A 26,032-nucleotide genomic window follows, 5' to 3' on the forward strand; every position below is an offset into this window, starting at 1 on the left:
TACTGATGAATGAACCTTTTATTGTCCTTTGTATTCTGGGGCAAGAAGCTGGATGCTACTGATCCACCTTGCCCTGATTTTACACCATTCAATCAGCCAGTTACTAATTCTTCATCACACAGTATTTTTATGTCTGTTGTAAAAGTACCAAGTCATGCCTCAGCTTTAGGAAAAGGAGGCCTTACAGGCTCTGTCACGATGATATCATTTAGCTGATACCAGTTTTAGTGGATAGAAAAACGTTTCTGTTATGAACACTAGTCATGGAAGTCAGTATATAGTGACATATGCTTGCAGAATAAACTTTTAACTCTCGTCCCTACCAAGTCATGGTATTGACTGTGTGTTTTCCTTTTATGAAGAATGTTCTTAGGCACAAAAATGAAAGGAGACAAATTAAATCACTCTTGGTCTAGAAGAAAACCTGACAATGTTTGGAAAAGGGGGTATAAAGTTAAACAAATGATTTCAATCTTTTTAAAAATAAAAATAAATTTTTAAAGAAAAAATTAAAGAAAAATTTAAAGACAGCCTATAATCTGGAATAAAATTAGCAATTTTGAAATTAATTCAAATTGATGGCAAAATATTCACAACTCAGATTTTTTTTGAGCAAAATTTTCAGTTTAGAATAATTGACAGTTGTCTTGGTGATATAATTTATGGGTCTTACACATAAATAAATAAATAAAACTTTACAATGGATTCAAAATAGTTTTATAAGACCAGGTAGTATCAACTGAAACAGCTGAAGAGGTCTGAGTTTCAAAGTCACAGAGAGGTATTAGTTACAGATGGAAATCTGGTCTTTTGAAAACTGTCAGTTAAAAAAGAAAATTTCTATCATGTTCGTTTCTCATGTACAAACTGTCTATGTGATGAAACCCAAATCTGCACATCAGGGCTCTTCTGGGATTTGAAAGTAGATTTATTTATATACCTATTTATTTAGAAACAGCTATTTAATAAGAACCTGTGACATTTTTGCAGTTCATTAAAGAAGAGTTTAACTGTAAAAACTGCAAAAATACCAGGTTCAGTTACATGAATTCAGATTACAAGGCGGTTAAACTTCTTACTAGAGAATAGCAAAGTTAGTTCTGTCAAGCTAGTTGAAACACCAAAAACACAGCCTCTGTGGTACCACAGTCCTAAGGAAGAGGTCAAGTTGATTTCTGAAGAGGGAATCTGTGTTCTGTAGACATGTGGTTGGCAATAAAAGACATTGTTTAGACCCAAGAAAGGAACTGTACAAAGGGAAAGAGAAGCAAAATGAGAAGACTCTTCCAAGTTTCACTGTATCAGTACATAAAGTCATCAAAAGTTACACCTAAGTATCCTTATGAAGAGGCAGCATCTACATGCGTTTTGACGTTTCTCTCCCCTCATAGTTTTCTACGACTTTTTCTGCGGTGTTATTTTCTCTCTACCAGAATGGACTGTGGGGGGTGTGAAGGTTTTTTTCAGTATAAAGTCGATCAGTTTAGTTTAAACTCATCAAAGTTTAAATTACCAGGTTTTGAACTGAAGGGTGTAACAATACACATTCCTTTCTGTTGATTTCCAGGAAGGAGAGTGAGGGGCAGGAACCTCTAGCTGAGGAATGGAATGGGCAGCTGGAGGTGGTAACTTTTTTAACTCCTGGGGGGCAAGTTTTGCTAGAGTTTGTCTGTCAGCAGCCTGTGTGTGCCTGCTGTCTGACACGTTTCTGGGTTTAGTAATGTCTCTAAGTGCACACATGACTTATTTTGGAATCTTCTATAATACTCTTAATAGTTGAGTTATTTTAGGTATCCAAAGAGGACTGCAACAAATATTGTAGGACAAACTTACTATGTTTCTATCAGAACTTGGATTGAATTTCCTTATAAGCAGACTGGTTATACCTGCTTCTCTTCTGTGTAGAACTTTACTGTCAGTGATTACATGGACTAGTAAAGCAGATGAAAGCTGTTTATACAATATTGTGTCTGGTTGCAGGGACTGTTTGGTACTGGAGTCGTTGAAGGGGCATCTATCACCATTTCGAGAAGCAACTATCCAGTGGGTGTATAACAAACTGATACAGATTTAAATCTCTATATATTTTTTCCAAGACCTGAGAAGGTTAGAAAACTGGATTTTCATAACTGCTTAAGTATCTGAGTTACTTTTCATGCTTTTAAACGCATGTCATATAGAGAATGTCTGTTATGTGTAGAGATACTGATTGATATTTAATCCATGGCCAGTAATTCCATTCTCTGGACATACCAATATGCAAGTCTGTATAGTAGAACTATTTTCCAAGATAGGAGTAGTATTTTCAACAAAAATGCAAAATACCTCAGTTTAAATTCATTAACAGCAGGAGAAAAAGCAATATTTTCATTATGTTAGAAATGAAAGGTTTCATCATTCATTTACCAGAATAAGTTCATTTGTATAGAACCTAAACTGTGTCAGAGCACTGATTTTAATACACTGGAGGAAAAAAGAAAAAAGTACAACCCTAGCCACCCAAAGGTGTAAATCTGAACTTTCTGGAGCAGTTTAAGAACTGGTGGAAATAATGTGCTATACCAAAATACAGAGACAAGCTATATGTAACAAAACTATTATAAGATAGATTTTTGTGAATTAAAGCTTTTTAAAGGAACTATGTGTTTCATAGTCTTATGAGAGAAGAGAAATGGTGTCTAAATACATAGTTGTTTAGTAGAATGGGTGTCAAAAGTCAGAGCATAGCTACTAATAAGAGAAGGCTGACATGTTTTAAGATACTCTTCTTTTTTCCTCTTATGCCACTGAAAATGTCATTGCATTGCCTTTTGAAACAGAATTTTGGTTGAAGTCTTTGGTTGGATGATCAGACGACTAACATGAATTATGGGAACTGCAGAAGTCTGAATGAAAAATAACTTTGGATATCAGTTATAACTTCATGTTGCATAGTTTGTGTATATCCTGGATAGACATGGCATTCAGGAAGAAAAGATGTAAAAAGGAAATGTAGGCCTTTCATTTGCTTGGTTACAGCATTGTGTTTTCTTCAGTTGACAACACAACTCAGGTTTCTGTGCTGAGAATTCAGCTTTGTCATGGTGCTCAAGCAAGTCTGTAGAATCACTAAAGATAGCAATGGGGTGCAGTAAAAAAGCAGTACTGACGTGAGCCAAGTTTGATCTTTTCTGGACCAAAGTTTGTGTTCTCTCATTTTTCATCTTTTCATTCCTCCAAAACAGTAGCATGAAGCCTGTACTTTGGCCACCTCTTCTCTTCGTATTTTACGAAGAGTAGTATTTTGTTGTGTTAATGGGTTTGAATTCCTGTTTGGAAAAAGACTCAGCAGCTGTTTGATGTCTCCCCATCACTCCAGCTTCTGAATTTCTTGTAGCTATCAGGTAAATATGATTTGTTTAGGGCTTTTTCTGTGCCTAAACATAAATGCATAATATCCTTAATTTATGAATGAGCACATAATTTTTTTCAATGACTTATTGAAAAGAATGGTAAATATTTTTTATTATTGTTTGATTGTATGTCTCTCTTTTGTCTTACCTTCAATGTTAAGGTAACATTTTGCATAATGAGGAGACACGTTTTAGAATACTTCCTCTGAGTCTAGATTTATTCAGTTTGAATGTTTTCAACAGAAATAGTGGGAAAAATTTCTTACCATAGATGAAGAAGGAAATTACATCAACAACATTCAGTAACTTTAGAGGAGTCAGGTAAAATTTTTAGGATTGGCGTCCTAAACACCTATTAAAATACAAGTCAGTGACCACTAAGCAGGTAATTTTTCATGCTGAATTAGGCATTTCCCTTTTAGTAGCTCATGCTTCTCAGCATTTTTGAGTCCTTCACCTAGAAGTAAATATGTTTTCCAAAATTAAAGACACAGCATATGCTGTAAGGAAGTCATATTTCTAAGGGTTTTACAGTCTTTAGTAGAAAAAAATGCCTTCAAAGAATAGATAATCAGTTGAGTTATTTTTCTTGTGTATCTTGCCTTACTGAAAATAAGGCACACCGCTCTTCTAGAGCACAGAGAAAAAATTGCCAGACTAAAATAAAGAGTTTATGGATGTGGTTATGTAATTAATCATAGAAGATAGTGCATCCTTTTTTTCTAAAAATTACTTGGTTTGGTAGTGGGTAAATGGTGTGCTAGATTTTGGGCAGTTTGAATTAGCATAAACAGGTGCCACTGCTCAATACTTTCTGCACTTGGCCACTACACAGCAAGGCATTAAAGGGCAGGCTACTTGGTCTGAGCTCTGCAGTTTGAAATGAACCGCTTTTAAAATCATTATAAATGGGAGTATTGCTGTCTTGATTACACTGATTATATTCTTTAGAAATGATAACTGACCAAGCTACATTAAAAGGGAATTTTAAGACCATGAATTCCAATATTTGAAGTTCCTTAAGTGGTTTTAAAATTAAAATAGTTAACTGTCAGAAATGGGGAAGCGTACCATTTTTATTTGCTGGGAATGTGCTAGTATGTTAAGTTAGGGGTATCCTTTCTATCACAGTATTACTATGTTTTAAAACAAAAATAAGAATCTAAATATTGTTTATCTGCAGTGTTGGTTGTTGCTATAATAAAACAGTAAATGCCAAAATAATTTACCTGCTATCCCTTTTGTAGACATTAAGTAAATGAACATTCAATATTTCATTTTATTTAGATTTTTTACCTGAATTTTGTATTAAAATAAAAATTATTAGTTAGCTAGTTAGTTTCACTGTTCTTTTCATTAAGATATCTGAGTGTTTTGTTGACAGCAATGAAATCATCTTCAGAATACTCACCATTTTGCAAGAGAAAAACTGAGGTAGAGAAATTTCATTCCCAAAAGTCAAAACTATATGGGAAATGTGAACATCCAGATTAAACCACTGCTCTTTTCAAACTGTTTGATATTTTTATAATGTTGTATATTTGTTACGTATTGCTGGTGCATTTCCATTTAGAAGTTTTCATTATTCTGCAGTGCTTCAAGACCCAACTCCAATCACTGCATGTTGCTGTGCAATAGCAAATTCTTCAGGGCATCACGTTGCCTGTCACATCCTTTATTTATTTACCTATGCTTCTACTTTATGATTTCCATTGAAACAGCTGTAGCTTTCTGTTCCTGGTTTTCCCAGTCTGCATGGGCTTTCTCTCACCTATTTTGTGTGCAGGTCTCAGTATTCACATTGCTGGTTCTTCCAAAATGCCGTGTGGGCGTTAACATCTGAACAGTTGCTCAGTTTTCATGGCTGGGTGCCTCACAGCATGGTTTGCCAGCAAGCTGCAATGGTAATTTCTGTAACACTTTAGTAGCCTTAAATTAGAATAGACTTGGTTCTCCTGTGCAGTTGAGAGAGTTTCCAGTTAAGCTGGCACGTAAGAGTTATAGAGCTCTAAAAAAGAGGAAATATGAGAGTAATTTTGCCAGCTTCTGGTAAGTGTGTGTGAACTGAAATTCTCAAAACTCAGGATTTCTTTCATCTTTATGTAGTTTATCACTGAGGAAAGAAATTTTTGAAAGGACAGAAGACAAGTCTTGATACAGGAATAACCCTCCTGGTCAATTTTTGTATTGTTTCTAAAAGCAGTTTTACAGATCTGTGAGGTTATTTGAAATGTTACTTATGAAATATTAAATGCATACACAACCTTTTTTTTGAAGTTTTTTTAAAATTTTTTTTGCTTAAATCTCACAGAAAAATTCAACCTGAAGAAAACTACCTAAAACCTGAGAAATTTATTTTCAGTGATTTACCTACTGTTGTTATAAGACTCAGAAAACAGTATTGTAAGGGGAAGATGAACTCTGAACACTCCTTTTAACTCCAGCTGTTATTTATAGTAATCGCTATTTGGATATTTGCCCCTACAAAGAGAGACTATTTAGTTAGTTAACAAAACATGGGAGAAGTCCAGATGGGAAAGCACAGGTACCAGATGGCACAATATGAAGTCAAGAAAAAAGGGTCAGGTAAAACACCTTAAGGAAGAAAAAGGCTTACCATAACATAATTATGGTTTTTCCTTATTCTTCATGTTCAGTTTGTAAATCAGGTACTTAAAATGGATGGGGAATTCTGTGGACTGATCAAGTTAAGCATTATAATACTAGTACAAATATGGAAGAAGTAAGAAATTCCAACGCTGGGTGCCTTACTAGGGAAAATACCATTACTATTAATGACTGAAACGGAAATTGGCAGTGGTAGCTCAGAACATAAAGCATTTTATCCTTGTGGAAAACATGACACCTCAATTCAGTGTCAGATAACAATGTGCCAAATATAAACAAGGATTTTCATTTGGCATTTTAAGTACTCATTCCCGCTTCTGATGATGGTATGAGGAAAACAGTTCCCTTTCAGGCTGGATGAGAAAATGCCTATAAATGAAATTTAGTAAAAAATTGCATATATAAACTGCTTTTTAATTGCCTTTTCTAATTATGATTGACTTTTAAGTGGATTAATTTTTTTTCAAAGAAAAATACTGAATGCCTGTTTCTCTCAAACTAATCACAATTCAGTTCCTGTCTGTTAAAAATTTTGATATTTATTTCCGAGCACATTTCCTTTTATCATTGTCTTTTCTTTATTTGTGTAGGGTTTTTGAATGTATTTTCCAGAAAACATTATGGTTTCTTACTCTAATAAATTTCTCTTAGAGTCAGATGATGAAGTGTCTCATTTTTTCCACTTTTCTTTCAACAATACGATTTTCTATTATATCCTTAATATCTGCTCTGCTGTTCATTGAAGTCAGGGGGATCTGTGGATGCAGTGACAATTGGATCATACTCTTTGTTCCTGATGGACAGTTGCCAACAATCTAAAATATTTTTTTCTGACCACCAAACAAGAGAATCCAGGATAGAATAGAAAGATTTAGGATTACTATGGGTAGAGTATTTTAAGCTATAATTCAAGACACTGTTTCTCTTATTTAAAAGAAAATATAAAAATTTAGAACAGGACCCTTTCTTGTGCTGCCAGGATTCTTTATTTTAGGATTATAGTTCACTTAGGCATCCAGTTCTGATATTCAGCTCCTTGGTTTGTATCGTGTTGCAACTCAGCAATTAACTCAGCAACTACTCATACTAATGGAACAACTTGTGCATGACTGCTGATGACTGTGAGTAATAACTTTATGGTATATAAGCAAATGAATTCTGAAAAAATCTGAGGAATTTAGATTCCCCACTCTAAAACTGGCCAAGAAATAAAATCTGTCATGTCATAGGTTTAAAATAATATGATGCAGCAAAGTGGAATGTGTATCATAAGTATTAGACATTTTCCATGTTGTGTTTTTACCACCACACTTTAATTAATTTAATTTTAGGTGTTCCAAGGTGCTATGCATTAAAATATCTAGATGTTTGATTTACATCATCTGCTCTGAATACTATTTTTTGTATAAGGCTAAAATCTATGGGTACTAGATGCTTTCATTCAGCCTGAGCAAAGTAATAAGAAACTGTCAAAGCTGGAAGATATTAATCTGTTTATTTATTAGAGTGTATTTCAAGTATTTACTGATATGATTCTAGTTTTGTAAGAAAAAAATGTTAGTGTAACATAAAATGGAAGTATCACAAAAAAGCAATTGTTCTTAGGCATCAGAAGAACATATTTTAGCAAAAAATTGATTACCTGAGTTACCTGGTTTAGTATATGAAATTGCAGGTTTTAAATGTAATACTCTTGAAGGTTTATTTTAAAAATGTATTAATAGGGTAAATAAATTAATAAGAAATGCAGAATTTGGAATGAAACAGACCTTTTAAGTGGAATAAGTACATCCAGGATCTTGGTACCTGCCGTCCCACTTGAATATCATCAGGCTAGCAGTAGCGGTAGTGAACTCAATACTATGTACAGTATAAATAATCGTCATATTTTGAGCAGCAAGCATCATGACCAGCTGATATTTTCTTTCCTTGGGACCAGTTGTTCCCAGGAGTGCATGGCTGGAGCCATATGATCCTATCAACACATTTGAGAGCCTGACCCAAACACTGAGAGAGATTTTGCTGCAGCAATGACTGTCATAGAAGAAAGTCGCCCTTTTGCACAGCAGTTATCAAATGTCTACTTTACTATACTTTCACTTTTTTGTTTTAAACTTTTTGTGAAGATCAGCCTTGCTATACTTAGTCATTTCTACATTGTGAAAGGAAACCGTAAGGAAGCAGCAAGGATAGCTGCTGAATTTTACGGAGTTCCTCAAGGACAAGGTATATTTGTACTTACTATCTTATCACTACTGTTTGGAAATTCTGTTGTTACTATGGGTTTTTTTTTTCGGGTATTTACTTATCTGCCAGCGTCATTTTATATTCAGTTTGTCATGTATGTGTGTTTTTTTTTTTTTCCTGTAGTTCTTGCTGTATTTTGTAGAACAAAAATTATATTGTTATATTACTTAAGCTTTAATATTTTTTTTTAGAGTAATATTAAGTTCCAAGTAAAACTGAAGTATCATGGCCAATGTCCTGTTAGGAGAGAGGCCTATACTTAAATGGCTGTATATAAATAAGATTGTCAAATACTTCCCCTATTTTCCCAATTACTCCTAAGGTTCCCCAGCTTACCATGCATGGTTGAAATTTTCCATACTTGGCATATGATTATTTGGCACCCCTTTTGTGAAAATAGTCCAGATATTTCTTAGAATTATTTCTTGATTAAGGTAAAATTTCCTTACAGTAATTTATTTGAGAGGTTATGGTCCTTCTATACTTTGAACAAGTTAGTGTCTTGGCACATATCAGGAAGCCTAGTAACTCTTCAGCAGGGTCACGTTTTGGGCATCTGTATGGGAACCCTTAAAATTTTCCTGTGTTGAAAGCTTTTGTGAAAATTCTTTTCTCTGTTTGCTAAAGCAGAGCTTTAGCAGTGCTGGGCACTACTGTTGCCCCAAGCTCATGTGTAGTGAGCCATTTTCATTCAGTTCTTCTGCTGGGTCCCAGAATACTCTCTCTTCTGAATTGTGGAATCCTAGTGCATGACTGAGCCTTAGTTTTGCTCAGCTTGGGATCCTTGCTACCTTGCTATTCCTTGTATTCTGGGATGACATCGAGTTTCAGTTAGTCATTGGAACCGGAAGATTTATCTTGCCTCTTAACACCTTCACTACTCATCTCTAGGTACCATGAACATGAAGAAATAGCCCGAGTTAGATGTAAAAGAGAAACTATAGAAATGAACCAGAAACAGTTTCAAACCCGAAGATGTTTTCTATGTTTGATGTTGAGACTAAAGTTAGACGTTTTGTGGGTACGTTAAGATTTGCAAACCAGACGGAGAGGCTTAAATTCTAAAGCAGTAATTAGCTTACTTTGCAGAAGGTTTACTCAATAGAGATTTATATTGTGTTTTCTGCACAAACTCTGAAAGTCATGGGTTTTATGTCTGAATATGTTAAAAACACCATTTGAACTATTATGCATGTGTTTGTGTGTGTGTATGTGCAGATATAAGTGTGTGGGAGGATGGAGGATGTGTGTGCATATGTATGAATTCACTACAGGAAGATGGGAAGAATCCAGGCAGAAATATTTGCAAAAGGTGGGGAGGGTCTCACTTGAAATCAAGATTTTTTTCCAGAAATTGCTAGTTAGCTCTAAGAAAGCTCATTATGGGAAGACTGTCACAGAACCTGAGTAAGGAAGGAAAAAGACTTGGGAAAAACTAGAGGGAAAGGTATAAAATGCATCAGTTTGGAGAGTAAAATGTTCTCTACAGTGTTACCTGTTGCTGAACCCAGTAGTCTGTAATTTGTTAATTTGTCAAATGTCAAATCTATTATCCCTAAATAAATGTATTAATAAGCGTTATAGTCGCTGGTTCATGCAAAAGATGAAAATCTATCACTCTTGCAGGTTACTGTTTTCGTCAGGTAGCAGAGGCTTATATTGATTTAAAGGCTCAAAATTACCAGAGTTTCTGGTTTTCTCCTTGGTTTATTAAAATAGTTAATGCAACTATTTTGTGCTTAAACTTTTTAAAGTTTGACACCTGTGTGTCTTCACTTTTCACTGCCCAGCTTGCAGTGTTTGATTCTGGATTTGTAACAGTCCAAAGCACATGTTCAACTAATGTTACATAATCTGCTATTCATCCATTTGTTGTCATTAACAGGATCAGTCCTTTCTCTTTGGGATGTGAATAAGTCTCCTCAAATTACTATTGTATCTTTTCTATACTTTTGTTCTGTGCTATTGGCTCAACTCACACCTTGTTGTGGGATTTGGTTTGTTGGTATTTGTGAAATGCAGAGATACCTCAGTACAGTTCATACAATACCATGTAAAAAAATATCCTGTTAAAAGTAATATCTAAAGAATGTACAGTAAGTAATGTTAAGATACAGCTTGAAATATTGCATAAAATTAAACACTGATTATCCTCCTAATTAGTGACCCCATTCTGCGTTTTTTCTTAAGCAGCAGAGAAGCCTTGGCAGACAAAAAAAAAAAACAAAACAGACCCCACCAAAATAGAAGCCTATCATCTATCATTAGCTAATTGAATTTTATAGTGTTTCAATAAGTAATTAAAATTAGAGGAAATGTTACTTTTCATTTTCTAGTTTTAACCTGATTACATACTCTCAAAATTCTGTTAATGCTGGTATTTTCAGTTTGCTTGTAATAGTAAAAAATTACTTTTTGCTACTATAATGGCTTGGCTAGGACAGAGTGCTATAATTTTAAAGACAAAAAGAGCCTTTGGAAATAACATGCTGTTAGGCACAGGCATTATTTCATACTTGCTAGATCAAGCTCTTAAGTTAAAATAAGCCTTTCTTTTATGAAGCCTGTATAATTGAGGGCATTTTAGCTACTGAGCAGTAAGTTTTGGTGGAACTCCTTTCATCAAACTGACGGTACTTGGGTTGTTTCAGGTTTTGAGGCCCAGGGATCACATATTTCATGGCTGATTTGTTTGTTTTGTGGCTTGTTCTTTGTTAAATACAAGGAGGCAGCTTTACCTCTGTCATCTGCCTACTGTGGTTTTACTGCTACATATTAGTAATGAAACAGGTCATACTTCATTCTTTAATGTTTCAGGAATATTTTCTCTCTAGGTACGATAGTCAACAACCTATTCTGATCCAATATATTCTTTGGATCTCAAGTGTAAGTGAACAGCTGGTTAATGTCACATTAATTAATTAAAAATTATTATATTGTTTATGGGGCATTGAAATATAGGAACTAGATCAGTGTTCAGCATCAGCTAAGGCCAAAAAGTGCATATAAAAGCTCTACTAATTATAAGTAAATAATTCGTTTATGGAAATGATGTCTGAATAAAACTTTTCTTGTGTACAGCTGAAAGGTACCTTCTGAGGTAAATTGAATGCTCCAGGATCAAATATGCATGAGTTGTCTGGAAGAGGTTTGGCTCATTTGTTTTTAAAATGCTTAGTAATAGTGATTTCTGCAGCATCCTTATGCAACCAGTTGCAGTTTTTACTGTTCTCCTCACTGGACTCCTTCCTACTTCCCCCAAGACCTACTTCAATCTTTATTCCTGCAAACTAAATACTTAAAATGTATTTGTTTTTTTCTCCATGTATGAGAAGTAATCAATTTAAAGACTACTGTCATGCATCTTCCTCCTTCTACTGTTTTTGTCTTTTCTAGAATAAGGAAGGATTTAACTTAGTCTGTCCTCCTAAGTCTTTTTTTCTAAGACCTGGAGTTATTGCAGCTGCTCTCCTTTGTAGTTGTGCCATTTCATGTACAGTTCACAGGCATCTTTACTGATGTCTAATTCCTCATGTTAAACAGAGTGCTCCAGCTGAGATTTTATCAGCATGACCAGGGGAACTATTAATTGTATGGAAGTGGAACAATTATGCCATGTGCCATGTGTATGATACCCTATGTAATACCTCCTGGAATGATGCTGCACCCTCATCAGTAAAGTATTATGGGTAGAATCTGTAGCCTGTAAACCATATGTTACAACCGAGTCTCTGCACTGTGCATTTGGTTTTTCCTCTCTAATAATAATACTTGGTACTGGTCTTCATCGAACTTCATACTCTCTTGGTATCAGACAATTTCTCCGTTTTACTTGTCTGTTTTGAATTGTTTCCCTCTGAGCAGTTGCAGCATCTGCAGTTTAGTGTCATCTACTGATTGGATGAAAGTAAATAAGTATTTTGATATTCACAATATTAAAAGCCTGAATAGCACCAAATGCAGGACAGAACTGTGCAGTCTTTTACATTTGCTTAAAGTGAATTAAGCAAATGTCCTACTAAGCGAGCAAAATTGAATGCTTTTTTTTCCCAGTGAAGTCAGTGGTATTACTACCATAAAAGAATTAAATGAAAAAGGGATCCATTCTATTATAAAGATCCCATTTGCTGGGTTATTTTTAACTTTGGCACTAATTTTGTAAACACTTATATACACTTGCCCCTTTGATTTGAAAGGGGCTGATTAGTCATTTAGAGCCAAGTGCTTTGCAATCAAGGACTAGAGCTGTGTTGTAAATAGATTATGGTGCCTATTGTTTCTTTTTTTTTGTGTTGAAGTGAGTATTTATATATTCATTGCACTAAAAATTTTGCAAAAGTCAGCATTTTATTAATTACTTTCTTAATGGAAAAAGTCGTAGCAGATGTATGTTTGTTCCATTTTAAAATTCTGTGCCCTACAAACTGATACACAAAAATAAACTAACTTACAAATAAACTTTCGGTATATTTAGCTCCTCAGCAGGCTCTCTGCCATGATACTGATCTGCACAGTAGCATTTCTTCTCTCACAGGATTTCCAGACCTGTGAAGAGTTAATAACTCAACCTTTTGTACAGCTGTTGCTGGATACAAACTGGAGGATCAACAGCAACTTTTAGACTCTTCCTACTGTACCAGCTAGCTGGTCATATCGTGAAAGTGCTCGGTATATATGAGCGCTGGGTTGGAGTTTCAGATGAGTTTTATAGTTCCGTTGATTTAGAATGAGGTAGTAGTGCTACGGTATGAAGTGTGTGTATCAAATCTAAAGAACTAATTCATTGTCAGGTGTTTTGGGTCTGTAAGATAAGATATAAACTCTGCTGACAAATAGCGGTAAGACCTTGGTTTGTATGGAAGAGTCCATACTTTGTTTCTACAGATAGCTTTATAGAAGGAGGAGTAGTTTCCATTCATAGACTTTTTTATAAGGCAGAAAGTGTCTCTTTTATCAAAATTAAACCTCTTAGTCAAAATGTCAAAATGTGTTTAATGAGAAGCAGAAGGTGATAGAGAGGAACCTTCTTATAAAAAAATTAATTTTACAGAGGTTAACATAGCATAAACAAAAAACTTGTCACAAATGTATACATATACTTGGGGTCTGCACAAGCTAAACAGTTCTGACAATGTATAGTGATTTTTCTTTAATATCCTATTTTTAATGATATCAGCTCTCTTCACCAAAATTTTCATAGAATTTCACTTTGTGTGCAACTATATAATTTTAAAGTCATATTTTAAAGTTATCTGAAAGCAGAAATTGTGTTTATAGTATTTGAATATAGCTTCTCAAAATATATGATACTGTTTTTGCAGAACTGGGAGCTTAATATGCCCTGGTTTCTTCCAGGCTTAAGAAAAGTCTACTCTTGAATGAGCATAGCAAGTTCTGAGCTACCCATCTTTGTTGTATCTGCTGTGGCCAGGCATGGTAGGAAAGCTCAGTACACTAGTTGTTCCTAGTTATGCTAAATTAAGACATCCACAGGGTTGTGGTAGTTCAGAACTGGAGTCCCCATCTTCTTTCAGGATCTTGAGACTGCTAAATACTATAGAGCCTTCTGTTTCCTTCTCTTGTAGACGGAGAGCTTCTTGGATGGACACAAGAAACTAGTCCATTAAATGCAGCTCATGAATAGAAAATAATGCTGTGTTTCACTGTTAGAGATCCACTATTTGGAAAGCTTAATTATGTTTTGAACTGTAGTGAATGATTAGAGCAGTTTTTGTGTTTATTTTATTCTAACAAGTTGCAATTGATAATGTCACTCAGCAACAGTTGTTAGGTAGGGAAGATAGGCATGGGGAATTTTCTCAACTTGCATTCCACAGAGATCACAGTTCTATTAATAAAAGCCATATAAGACCTCTACTAGCTTCCTGGATACAATAGAGATTCATTTAGCAATGATAGGAATATTTTGTGGCATACCTATTCAGCATACCACTTGGTGTAAGGCACCACATTTAGCATTTGTTTTTCATATACAGAACGTAAGCTAATGGTGTAAAAATGCTTATGATAGTGTGAATATTATTTTTTGAAAGTTCAGATGGGAGGGTTTTTTTGATGGAGCTCATCACCTTCTCTTGTATGCTAAATAACTTTGCCCAGTATGACTGCCAAAGAGTCATACTTCAAAATAAATTCAGTAAGACACTTGCTTAGAATGAAGCAAATGACACCACATATCAGCAAAATACCAGAACCATTCTTTTCTGAAGAACATAATCTACCTTAAAGAGGTTTTGCTGAGAGTTATATGGTGCAACTAGACTGGCATGGCCAGAACCCAGATATATTTGCAGCAACACAAACAGCAAGCACATCTGTTGGCAAGCATTTTACACTTACATTCAAATTTTATATTTTTTACATCCCTCACCTTAAAGAAGATTTCTGAGGCTACAGAAACTTTTAGTGAATATATATTCTGGACCCTGTTTCCATGCTTGCCACCGTGAAAGAAATGGATAACCTGTCATGTGGATTCCTTTGTTGTTTTTTTTTTACTCCTATACGTATGTCAGGACCTATTCAAGGTCCATGAGCTGTATTTTATGGTCAGTTTCATTCAGGTGTGACTCCTTGAAATGTGTTTTTTCTGAAGATGGATCTTACCTTTTCACCAACCTAGGTCCTATTGGCTTGCTTGATGTGTACACTCAACTTAAATGGAAATCCCCTTCATCAATTGATTTCTTTATTTTTCTGGGTGAAATGGATAATAAGTTGATGAACTCAAATAAGTACAAAATGAAACATTATGAACTCTGATGTTAAAACTTGGGGTTTTAAAGTTGCATAGCAATTAGACAGAGGTAATCCTGGAGCAATTTATCTGCAAGGCTTTTAAAAAAACTGGTGTTAAAGAAAATCTGTAGAAAACTGCAGTACAGGGGCAAGCTCAGCCATACCATCTGCAATGGTCTTTTTTGCAGTGGTGGAGCATAAGGCAGTAGGGGAAGACCAAAATAGCATGGCTCCCTGAAGGTGATGTTACTTCAGCCAGAGGCTTCTTATGGCCAGGGTTCTGCTATTCACATTCCTCTCTTGTAGGGGATGTTCTCAAACATTCGCAATGCAGGCAAGAAGTGAGTGAACTTCTGCCAGGGTTAGATGATAATGGCTTGGGGGGAATTGCATTGCATGCCTAAGTACTGAGCTCTGTTCGTGACTGCAGCAATACTGGCTGGGTGGTCATAAATCCATTGTGGCATGCTGCATCTGTTGCACTGGTGGATGTTACTCTGCCATGTCTAGAGTGTTTCTGTCAATAGATAAAAATCTCTCTCTTTGTGGCTGTTCCTGTTCGTTCGCCGGAATTACCTGAAGATTCCCTCTGGGATGCCTTGTACCACCCCCATGATCACTACTGGTTTCATGCCTGTGTCTTTCTTCTCTGTCAATATTTGAAACCCAGGCCTGCTTGGTGACTGATTTGCCCAGGTTCATCCACATGATTGCTGTGATTTGGTTTAATTTACATATTAGAAAATATTCTATCTTACTGTTGCCTGTCTGCATGAGGAGTCTGGCAGGTACACATTGCAAATCCACAAGCCAATAAATGTATCACTGATCTGTATTTGAATTCTGGGAGGCCTCAGACAAAGCCTTTATAATATCAAAAGTTTAAATCTTTTTTCAATCTTCAGTTATGATTTCCAGCATCCAGGGATATGAGGTGTAAGAACTGTCAAAATCTCAGGAGAAGAGATAGGAAAATTACTAGCCATCTATGCTTTTTGCTACCTTAACAATAATAATAATAATAATAATAATAATAATAATAATAATAATAATAATAATAATAATAATAATAATAATAACAACAACAATAATAATTTGGATTTCCAGCTAAGAGACAGTGATGATATTGTATTAAAAATATGTAGTAGACTCTTTTAGTGCTTACAGTGGCATAAAGAAATGTCATCTTACGCATAAGTGACTAATGACCATTAAAGTATTATCTATATATCTGCTCTGATATAGCTATGCTGTATTTGTCAAGATGTGGAGAACACAGAACTAGCTGGTGACACCAGAATAATGCCTAAGCTTCTGTTTGACTGCTAATGACATACCAACACTGTACTTACCATGAAATATGACTTGATACAAGTATTTGTTCAAAAAAAAAAAAAAAAAAAAAAGTTGTTCCAGTCCTTTCCCTGTTCTGCTGTTAGAGCTTTATCACTGTACTATTATGGTGCATTTAAGTTCTTTGGCATTGAGCCAGCACTGCAGAATGTAACAGTGGCCAACTGTGGCCTTGTAGAATGCTGTTTTTGTCAGTAACCGCAGTTCTGTAATTCTTTCTAAAAATTGTTTCATCCTGGCTTCTCCTACAGGGAGTAATGTCCAAGATCTCATCTGTTTCATTTCTGGCCATGTCAAATGGCAGGCCACTCTTGGAGTACTGGCACTGCACCACAGGGAGCCTGTCTGTCTTTTCCCCTTCATGGCTGTAGTCTGTGGATCACATCAGCAGGAAGAGTCGGTTGCTAGTCCTGTTCCAGAATTTAGTGTGGCAGGTTCCATGCAGTCACTGTGACCCCATAATAATCCTGGTCATAAAAATAGAGTGAACCTGAAAGTACAGAACAGTTTAGGAAGCAAAGTGGCTCATCAGTTGGCTAGCTTGAGAGAGTTGCACATAAAATGCTGATTTGTGATATTTGAAAATAGTGCAATTTTATCCAGTTTTTCCAAAGATAGATTGAACTGTCTATCTATAGGATAGGTATTATGTATAATTCTATAGGAGTTTGGACTATATTGCATTGGGCTACATCATGTGTTGGAAGGGGTGGGAGGTTTTGGGTATTACTGGTTTTATTAACACATTTTTTGTGTGTTACCACAACTGCATCTTTATTGCCTTAAAAACAGTCTTGAAAATAGAATGAGCTCCCTGCTGAAAGGGAGTAACAAAAATTTCTTTCCATTTTCATTCCCACCTGTTAAGAACTGCTGCCCCTTTAAATTCAGAGCTATTTACTGACACGGAAATTTTGAAACTGTACTGATGTTTCTTTTCATAAAAATCTGGATTAAAAAAAATTTGAAGGTTTTCTTTAACAGTTCTTCCCCCAGGGTTGTAAAAGTTGAACAAAACTAATAGTTAGTGAAATGTAGCATAGTGGTTTATTTAAAGCTTGTATGCTAAGTTAGGTTATAATTCCAAACTCATTAGTAAAATCCTCCAGTTTCCTTACTCTTAGACTGTAGTGTCTACCCCTTCCCCTGACTACTTTTTTTGCAGGTAGCTGCATTGCTTGAGTAACTGTAATCTAAATACTGTCCCTAATCAATTGTTTGATAAGTCAGGGAAAGTAATGGTCAAGCATGTATATTTTACATGCTTGGACATCTGCTTAGACTTCTGTTATAGGTTTTCTGGCAGGTGTGTCTTCTATAGAGAAAAATCTAAAGAACAGAACCTGAGGACTAAGGCCAAGTAGTTTCAAATGTTCATGGTTTTATTACCTAGTGAAGTTATGAAGTATGAGGAATACTGATTTTTATTTTGTAGCTGATGTAGTCCAGTGCATGGATGGTTGACTTGAGGAAGATCACATAGTAATGTCAGAGGTGGAAGTGAAATAGCAAACTCTGCAGTCTTACTACATGGGTTTAACTGTATGTTCATCCCCTCTTTATATTAATATCTCAAGTATATTTCTAATACAATTCCAGTTGATTTCTGATGCTGTTATAGCTTTCACTTTTTTTTTTTTCCCCTAAGTTGTATTTATGAATTGTTTTAATAGGACTTTTTAATGGTTATTGCCTGGAGGATGAATGGTTGTACCTAGCAGAATTTAATGTAAAGTTGCTTCTAGAGTCCTGAACTGGATAACTGAATAACTTTGCCTACTTCAAAGCATGAAAATACATTGCATTTTGATGTCCTCCAAAGTATTCAAAGTAACTTACTGAGTGTCAAAGGTCTGTGGAATACAGATGCTTTTCCCGTAACCCATGCTTTGAAAGTAGAGGATTCTAGGGTTGGTCTAACTCCATTGGTTATGGAGTTCACATATTGAACATTATGAACATTATGCAGTTTTCTGGACAAGAGTGAGCAGGTGATGCTGACCACCTTAGGGGTTTTCCTCTTTGAAGCCATGGCAGCTGTCTGTGTACCTTCTGGTTTCCTTGCCACGCCTCTGAGACTAGTAAGAGAGAATGGAGGCTGTAATATCTGTGGAAAGCAACTTGTATGAATTACTTCCAGGTTTGCGCCACTCCTGTAGAAGGATCCAGCTTCATTCTCAACTGACGATGTCACCCAAAAACTCCTACAAAAAAAAAGTAGGTTTTGTATTCTTAGACCACTGTCAATTCCTGCTCTGCAGTTCCAGATGCTTTGCTTAATCCTGATTCTCACCACCATCTTCTGAAAGTCCTAGGATTCCATTCCAAATGTAAAACTGTGATGAGCTTGGCAAGGGAAATTGTCAGTGCTTATTTCTCACCTGAAGAATAAAACTGGTATCTTCCTGCTCAGACACGTGTACACATCTTTAGTAAGCTTTCCTGTTAATTCCTCTTCCAGTATTCATTTACTTGAAGACAGCATCACAAAGTAGCAAGTAATTCTAGTATTAGAAGTGATATATTTATAATGTGCCATCTGTAATGAATGCTTTCTTGAAAGCTCTGTTCAAGATTTACTTGCAGAGTCTGATTGCTGGATACATTGAAGTGTTTATTTCAGTCCGTGAGATAGCCTGGTTCATTCAGGTAGATAAAACATGAGGAAAACAAGTGTCTGAAAACTGCATAACATCTGTGAGAATGCAGTTTTGTTCTCTCTTGTGAGAATAGCAGTAGCCCACCTGCTTCTGTAAAGACTGTAGCACTATTCCAAGTAAGGCAGTTCTCATATGCTGTAATTTCAAGGTGAAATTTGCAGCTGAGCTGCTCCTTCTTTCCCTCACTCTATCTAACTAATATTGCCTCTGATTTTCTATTAAAGAAAACCAAGAGGAATATAGAAAATTTCATTAAATACCTGTGTATTATTTCAACATTTTAGGGATTGAGTTTTGTCAGGTACAGAAAAAAAGAATAGTTTCACTAATTCAGTAATGCTGATATGCTTTTAAGAAATTTTGAAGTGGCTAGTTTTTATATCTGTAGAAGAGGATGGTGATGAAATACTAGACAGAACTGGCAGCACGATAAAGGCAACATTTTAACACATTATTAATACAGAGAAATCACTGTCCTGTTTAACTATGCTGGAATTTTGTCATGGATTTCTTCTCTCTGCATATTTCTGTTTTATAGTATCACTGTGATACATAGTCATGGACAAAAAAGTTCTAGTACTATTTGGGGTTTTTTGTTATTATTAAAAAATATTGACTTGTGCTTCTTGTGAGAAGACTACAGCCTTACTTTGATAATGGAATCAGAATTTCAAAGTAACCATTTTTTTTTGTAGGGAAAGCTTGCTTTTATTCAGGATGTAGTTTTCAGTTGACATTTGTAGAATAACTTGTGCCCTATTTAAAATAACAAAAAACAAACCACAAAAACCCAGCAATTCTTCATAGTTTCATGTTTTCTCCTGAATTCCAAAATCTCTCTTAACTGCACATTACATATAAGTAAAGCCTGATGCAGTAATAATTGTTGTTTCTATTCTTAAAAGAATTTCCATTCTGATAAAATAGGTTTGGTTTTCTGTTTTAGGTTGCTTGGTATTCAAGCAGCAAAGCATTTGAATACTTAAGCTGTAAGGATGTGTTCCCTTTTTGTGTTAAATGATTAAAAAATTAACACCTTCTTTCCATTTAAATCATGTAAATAGTTAAGACTCATGCTGTAGCTAAGCTGATTCTTTCTCTGTTTTAAAAATAGAAAATGCTAAAGCAGTCCTTCCCTTCCCCCACTCTGTAGTCACTAGTCCAAGCTAGTAAATGTTACTGAATGGATTTCAGTGTTGTAGCCATTCTACAGTAAGTACAGCAAGATCCTCTGTGAAAAACCGAAAGGAGGAAAAAAAGGTAGTAGAAATTCATTTGTGGATGTTCGTCAGACCAGAGTACCTGCACCAATGACAGACAAGCTGCCCTCGAGAAACAAATCATGACAACAAACACTGCTGTTCAGAGGAGCCAGAATCTCCCCAAAAGACGCCTAGAAAGTATAGGGGAGTGTCCTGCCAAACGGAAAGCTAGCTGGGGTATTCTGACCAGCCAAGGTTAGTATAGCAGCCATTTCAGAAACTGTATACTGAAATATGCTAAGCTGACCCAATTTGTGATGTTCTAGCTATAAGCTTTGGGGTTTTTTTGGGTTTTTTTCTTAGCTGTAATGTAAATGCATGCTTATGGTAGTGGCACTTTATTGTCTTGCATGGGTTAACAGAAGGGTATTGAAGCTATTTTTGTTCTTTCTGCTCCCTTATCAGCTGATCAAAAATACCGTTTCTTGTTTATCTGCCCTATTTGTTTTATGCAAGAGTTTAAGGCTTGACTTACCCTGACTTTTGCTGTCCTGTCAGAAGGTAACTGGATACTGAAGGTTAACCGTTTACAAGAGGGAACTGGAGAATGAAAGGAGGGGGAGGAGTAAACTTTACATATAACTTCATGTGGAAAGAGTTTATGGGTAACTGAAATAGAAGACAATAGAGGAACTACATGTGACAGAATTATTGTCCTCTACTAAGACAAAGGTATAATTGTAAGGCTTTGAATAGAGAAGTACTCAGGAGGTATTTAAGTTGCTTATCACTGACAGTTTCAGGAATGAGGAACAAACTCCATTATAATAGGAGTGTTTAGAACTCCCAGCACCTGTACCATGCTTTCCTATTTTTTTAATAACACAAGTATGTAAAAGGGAGCTTTGAGTAATTGTGAGAGTCTGAGAGGAATTTTTTTAAGAGAGTGATCATAATTGCATTTAATATTGGTGACGTTATAAGGTGTAGAGTGAAACAAAAAAAGACATTTGGAAATCAAACTTGAAATTCATGATAATAAGATTGAAAACTGGAGATGTTAAAATAGTCAAGGAAAGAAGCGCACAGGCAAGAGTGATTTCATATCCATAAAAAATGGTGAATTTGTTATGTAGATAGCTATATGTTATAGGAATCAGAGTTATTCTTAAAATACCTTTGCTGATTTCGAGTATTTACAATTTTAGAATTAAACAATATTTAAGAATTTAAGCACCAGTTTTCTTATCTTCTAAGTAACCATTCGACTGCAGTGATATGTAAGGTTGTATTTATTCATCAATTTTAATATGCAGTGCATCTTTTACCCTTATGTTGTTCACTGTTTGAATTAAGATTTCCTGACCTACAGAAACTTTTATTTATGGATGTTTTAGCTAGTTAGATCAGTAGTTCCCAAAGAACTAGAACATTCACCCTCAGCTGAAACGAAATTTCATAACAGTTTATTGTTAGTGTTAGCACTAGCTGCTCCTTGATATGGTTGATGGTTAGGCTCTCTTGCTATTCTTATAAAGAATTACCCACAATTAGTCTAGTTTTGAAATTCTGAGAATCACAGTAAGATATGGAAAGTGAAATTTTCTGAAGAATTCACCTTAACATGGTCCAGCTGCTTAGGACCTCTTTGCAATTGCCAGACTGGGTATATATATTTATTGATGGACATCATGAAGTACTGAGAGGCTTCTGTTGCAGTTGAGACTTCGGTTGTTGTGCTTCCCTTAATAACACGTATGTCTTTTATCAAATCTGAAGGATGCTTCTTTCCTCCCTTACTGTTGTCATCCATGGAGGTATGCAAACCTGACTTTACTGTGCAGGCACCCTTGCAGAACAAAGGAAGGGAAAGTCATACCTCAGTGCAGTCTGTAAGTAAATATGCAGATTGGAAAATGGACTAAAAGTGTTGTGAAGGGTGGAATATATCATGATAAGATTTGATAGAAGGGTGAAAGGGTAGAGTCAGACTGGAAAAAGGTCTTCAGCCTATTGGTTTGAGGGGCCACAACCAGGCTATCTTACCAAAATCTCCTGGATGTGACAAAAATCAACACACTGGGCTCAGCTTTGCTGCACAGTTGTGTACTGCTTTTAAGGCTTGGGATTGGGCCCTGTGCTGCATTCTCAGGCAGACTGGGAAGATACTGAGAAATCTCAGCACAGCCTGTAGTCTAAGGCTGAGACTGCAACTGAGGAGAAAAATCATTCCAGACATAAGTCCTCAAAAGTCTGAACTCAGCTCAGAATGTCTATATGCCTTTCCCGTCACCTTGTAATTGGGGAGGGTACTGAAAAGCCCTTTGTTTTATATGTTGCTCCACATGTTCAAATCAAATATGATGGGATTTAACAAATTACTGAATTTGGAGGTTGATGTGATTTTAACCGTGGTACTCTAGTAGCTAGGTACTAGCTAGTACCATGGTACTTCTCAAGCTACTTTAGGCTAGAAAAATATCCAGACAGTTGGTCCTTCAAGAAGTTGGAAAAAAGAAACTGTGCATGAGCAATTGACAGGGTAGCTGTGCTTTCACATGATGGGAGAAGGAGTGTGACAACTTCTTCCCATGTATGCATGGCCCAGCACAGAGCCAGCAGCAACTGCTGCTGCTGTTGCCATTGTCTTCATGTACCATAATGTTACCTCTGTTGGGAACCAAGTGAGCTATGTTTAGATATTGCTGTTGTTTTTTTTTTCAGGTTTTTTATAGAGTTCAGCGGCTCATTTTTCTGTCTGAAAAGCTAAATTGCAGTGCCAAAGCACTCAAAATGTTCCCTGTGCCACACTAATTTGGCCCTCTAGTGCATTATAACCCAGTATTTGACAGCGTAGTCACATGCTGTGCTCTTCTACAAAGCCCCTGCCTCCTTTGATGTGCAAGATGAATGGTGTTCTGAGAATGCATTAAGTTTATAGTTAGAAAAAATACACTCAATGTTTTCCTGCATGTTGCAAAGGTTAGAAAGCTTGTAGTGGATGGTAGGGAAAAAGGGTTAATGTTTTAATGTCCCTAAAAGCAAATACTATTCTTGGTCTAGCTGTGGCACCTATGTGTTTTAAGACCAGTCATCTAACCTAAAAGTTCCTTGGCTGATAATAGTTATTATCTAGGGCTGAAATTTCAGAAGCTCAGAGCTCTCACAACCATGATTAAACTGTACTTTCAGTGTACCCTCAAATGCTTAACTACTCAGTAAAAAATAAGCTATTAGATTGTTTTACAATTTAAGCATTAAAACCCTGTCTTTTGGTTCCTTAGTTATAAATTAGTATGAATGGATGAATGCATTGCAGTCAGAACTGTGTGGGAAAATAGATTTGCTTTGTATGGTTTTCAAGAGTAGGAAGTTGTTGGTATTTGCATTTGGAATGAAATACCCAAATTTTGGAAGTCTACCGTATGACAAACACTGGAAAGTATACTGGTTTAAACCAATCAAGTTTTCATTGTTTATATGCATGTTTAATTTCTTAACTTTTAAATGCTTGATTTAAGATTCTTTCCAATAGTTTTCAACATCAAATATCAGTTAAGTAGTTGACACTCTTCTTTATCCTATGAGGGCTTTAGAAAAATAGTTTTATAGTGCCACAGTAAAAATCTGTTAGAAGTTAATTACATATACCAAATATGTATGTATGCACTTTTAACAACTGAACTGACTCAGCTGATTTTGGGACTATAATGTTGCAGAGTTTTTCTCCTGTAGTTATTGATTCTGTCTGTTACTACAGTTGCCACAAACTGAAGCACTCAGAATACATCTTAAGAAATAAAAAGTAACAGTGCTTATCTTAGTAAATAGCATTTGCTCGTTTTGCAGAACTAAATATTAGCTACAACACTTTCCAAATACTCTAGGTTTCTCACCTCCCAATAATGAGCTGTGTCAGGCTTCTATTTTCAATTCTTCTTTGATGATACTGCTTCTTCTGAGGACTGGGATTTAACCTTAGAGCAGTAATTTTCTTAAGTGCTGAGCTCTGGTGTAAATATTCTCCCAATGAAGTCACAGAGAAGATTCATTCATTACAGTTTTTATATTGAAAATCCAACTTTTAATGTACCTTTTATGCTGACTTGGACTCTTTTGTTTTGTTTTGACTGTGAAGATGAAACAAATTTTTAGAAATGAACACAACAGGATGGCATGACTGGAGGTAATGACCACTGTGAAAATATTTTTAGTTAATGTTTTACTACTGTGATTACAACTGCAGGAATGACTTATAAGTAATTGTTGATAGATATAAATGAGTGAATTTTGTAGGAACGTTTGAGAAAGAGAACATTAGTGACTTAGAAATGGATCAAAGTCAGAATTGCAAATCCCCATTTTTGAGCATTTTCACTGAGAATTATGCATTCACTGCTGAGAATAGCTATCAACACCCCAATTTAACAACCAAAGAATATTTTAGAATATATTTGAGGCAATAGTGAACTAATAAAAGAAAACCCCGGTTCAGTGTACAGATCAAACAGCATTTGAAACATGTTCAGAATATTATTTCAAATTATACTTTTATATTATAAATATTATTCAAATTATTTCTTTTATAGATATAAGTAAGTAGCAAAATAATATACATACATTTGGCAGTGCTTCCCATACAAATCTATGTATTAACACTGATTTTTGAGGATATAACACTGTCTCTTTGCAGGAGGTTTAAAAAGAGGGAGTTTCTTCTGCAGTTTATTCATATCAAGTGAGTTTCTCTTGTGTTAAAATTCCAGTTATCTGTCTTCGAAGGCAAATGCACAGATACTGGCACTTTGAGAAGTTGTTATGATAAAAATAGAAATGTGAAAAATTAACAAAACCAGCCACAGTCCTTTAACATAAGAAAAGAAATGGGCAACTTGTGCATGCTCATATCTTCGAGCTGTGTTTACTGAAGAGTGAAAGTTCATATTACAGGGAGCTGCTGATCTCCTTCCAGACATAGCTGGAGTGTATTAAGAATGGCCCAACTAGTAAGAGCAGATTTCTTTTTATTATTATTTTATTTTTTTTTTTATTTTCCAGATTGAAGGAAATGAGTAGGATTTATAATTGCAATTGGCTGGAAGTGCCATGGGGAGATGGAGATTTAGGTATTGTATGATAATTTGTGATTTTTTTTTAACTTCACTTGTTAATACAGTGAATATATTTAATCTTTCTTGCTAATGATTACAAAGCAATGATGCTTTGTAATAATTTGGCCTCCTGGTAAACTATACCTCAGAGAACTTGAAACTAATGTGGCTTAGAGATCCTTTGTATTCAGTATCTGTCAGAGGCAACATCAGTAGGGAAATAATGCATTAACAATTTTGGAATAGCCTATGTTTGCTAATACTATTGTTACAGACACCAGTGAATGAAAAAGTGTCCTTGTTATATATTTTTGCTAATGCTTTCTAAGTGAGAGACTTACGAAGTTTGTAGATTAGCAGAAGGCAGCAATCTAGGCAAAGAATTTAAGACACCTTTGATGTTTATTTGTGATATTTATTCTTGCCCCTGTGATATTTAATGATGAATTACTATGTATATCAGCCAATCAATTGGAACATAAATTTTTTTTCCAAACATGGTTGGCACAAAATATTTCTGCTTATAGATTTTATTTGTTGAAGAGATGATACAAGCATTTTGTATTTAATGGATTTACCATTAAATACATCTGGCTGACAAATGTCTCTACATGAAGATAGTTTTACAAGGTAGGTCTATGTGCAAAACAGAGCTTACAACAGGATCTGGCATAATTTTA

General features: G+C 35.4%; 1 protein-coding gene and 1 long non-coding RNA gene across 7 annotated transcripts in view; one reads left to right on the plus strand and one right to left on the minus strand.

Annotated features, from left to right (window-relative positions):
• ASB5 (ankyrin repeat and SOCS box containing 5) overlaps positions 1 to 26,032 on the plus strand; it is a 39,983-nt gene that overhangs the window by 4,459 nt on the left and 9,492 nt on the right. Inside the window, exons 2-3 of one of the 6 annotated variants that reach the window (XM_027898399.1) lie at positions 1,568 to 1,622; positions 25,300 to 25,367. In XM_027898399.1, the coding sequence (XP_027754200.1) occupies positions 1,609 to 1,622; positions 25,300 to 25,367 (82 nt within the window). In that variant the 5' untranslated portion in view covers positions 1,568 to 1,608. Of the gene's footprint in view, positions 1 to 1,567; positions 1,623 to 7,994; positions 8,247 to 20,369; positions 20,497 to 25,299; positions 25,368 to 26,032 lie in introns of those variants that run through there. The other 5 variants (XM_027898403.1, XM_027898401.1, XM_027898402.1 and 2 more) reach the window with 5 other exon arrangements.
• On the minus strand, positions 18,528 to 21,926 carry LOC114064930. The gene is made up of 3 exons (XR_003572837.1): positions 21,886 to 21,926; positions 19,681 to 19,683; positions 18,528 to 18,583 (listed from the first exon to the last, which is right to left on the minus strand). It is a non-coding gene; the product is annotated as an uncharacterized LOC114064930 (long non-coding RNA).

The sequence above is a fragment of the Empidonax traillii genome, unplaced genomic scaffold (genome assembly GCF_003031625.1).
Source record: "Empidonax traillii isolate 1590-97213 ecotype Southwest subspecies unplaced genomic scaffold, ASM303162v1 scaffold595:size452941, whole genome shotgun sequence".
Taxonomy (NCBI): Eukaryota; Metazoa; Chordata; class Aves; order Passeriformes; family Tyrannidae; genus Empidonax; species Empidonax traillii.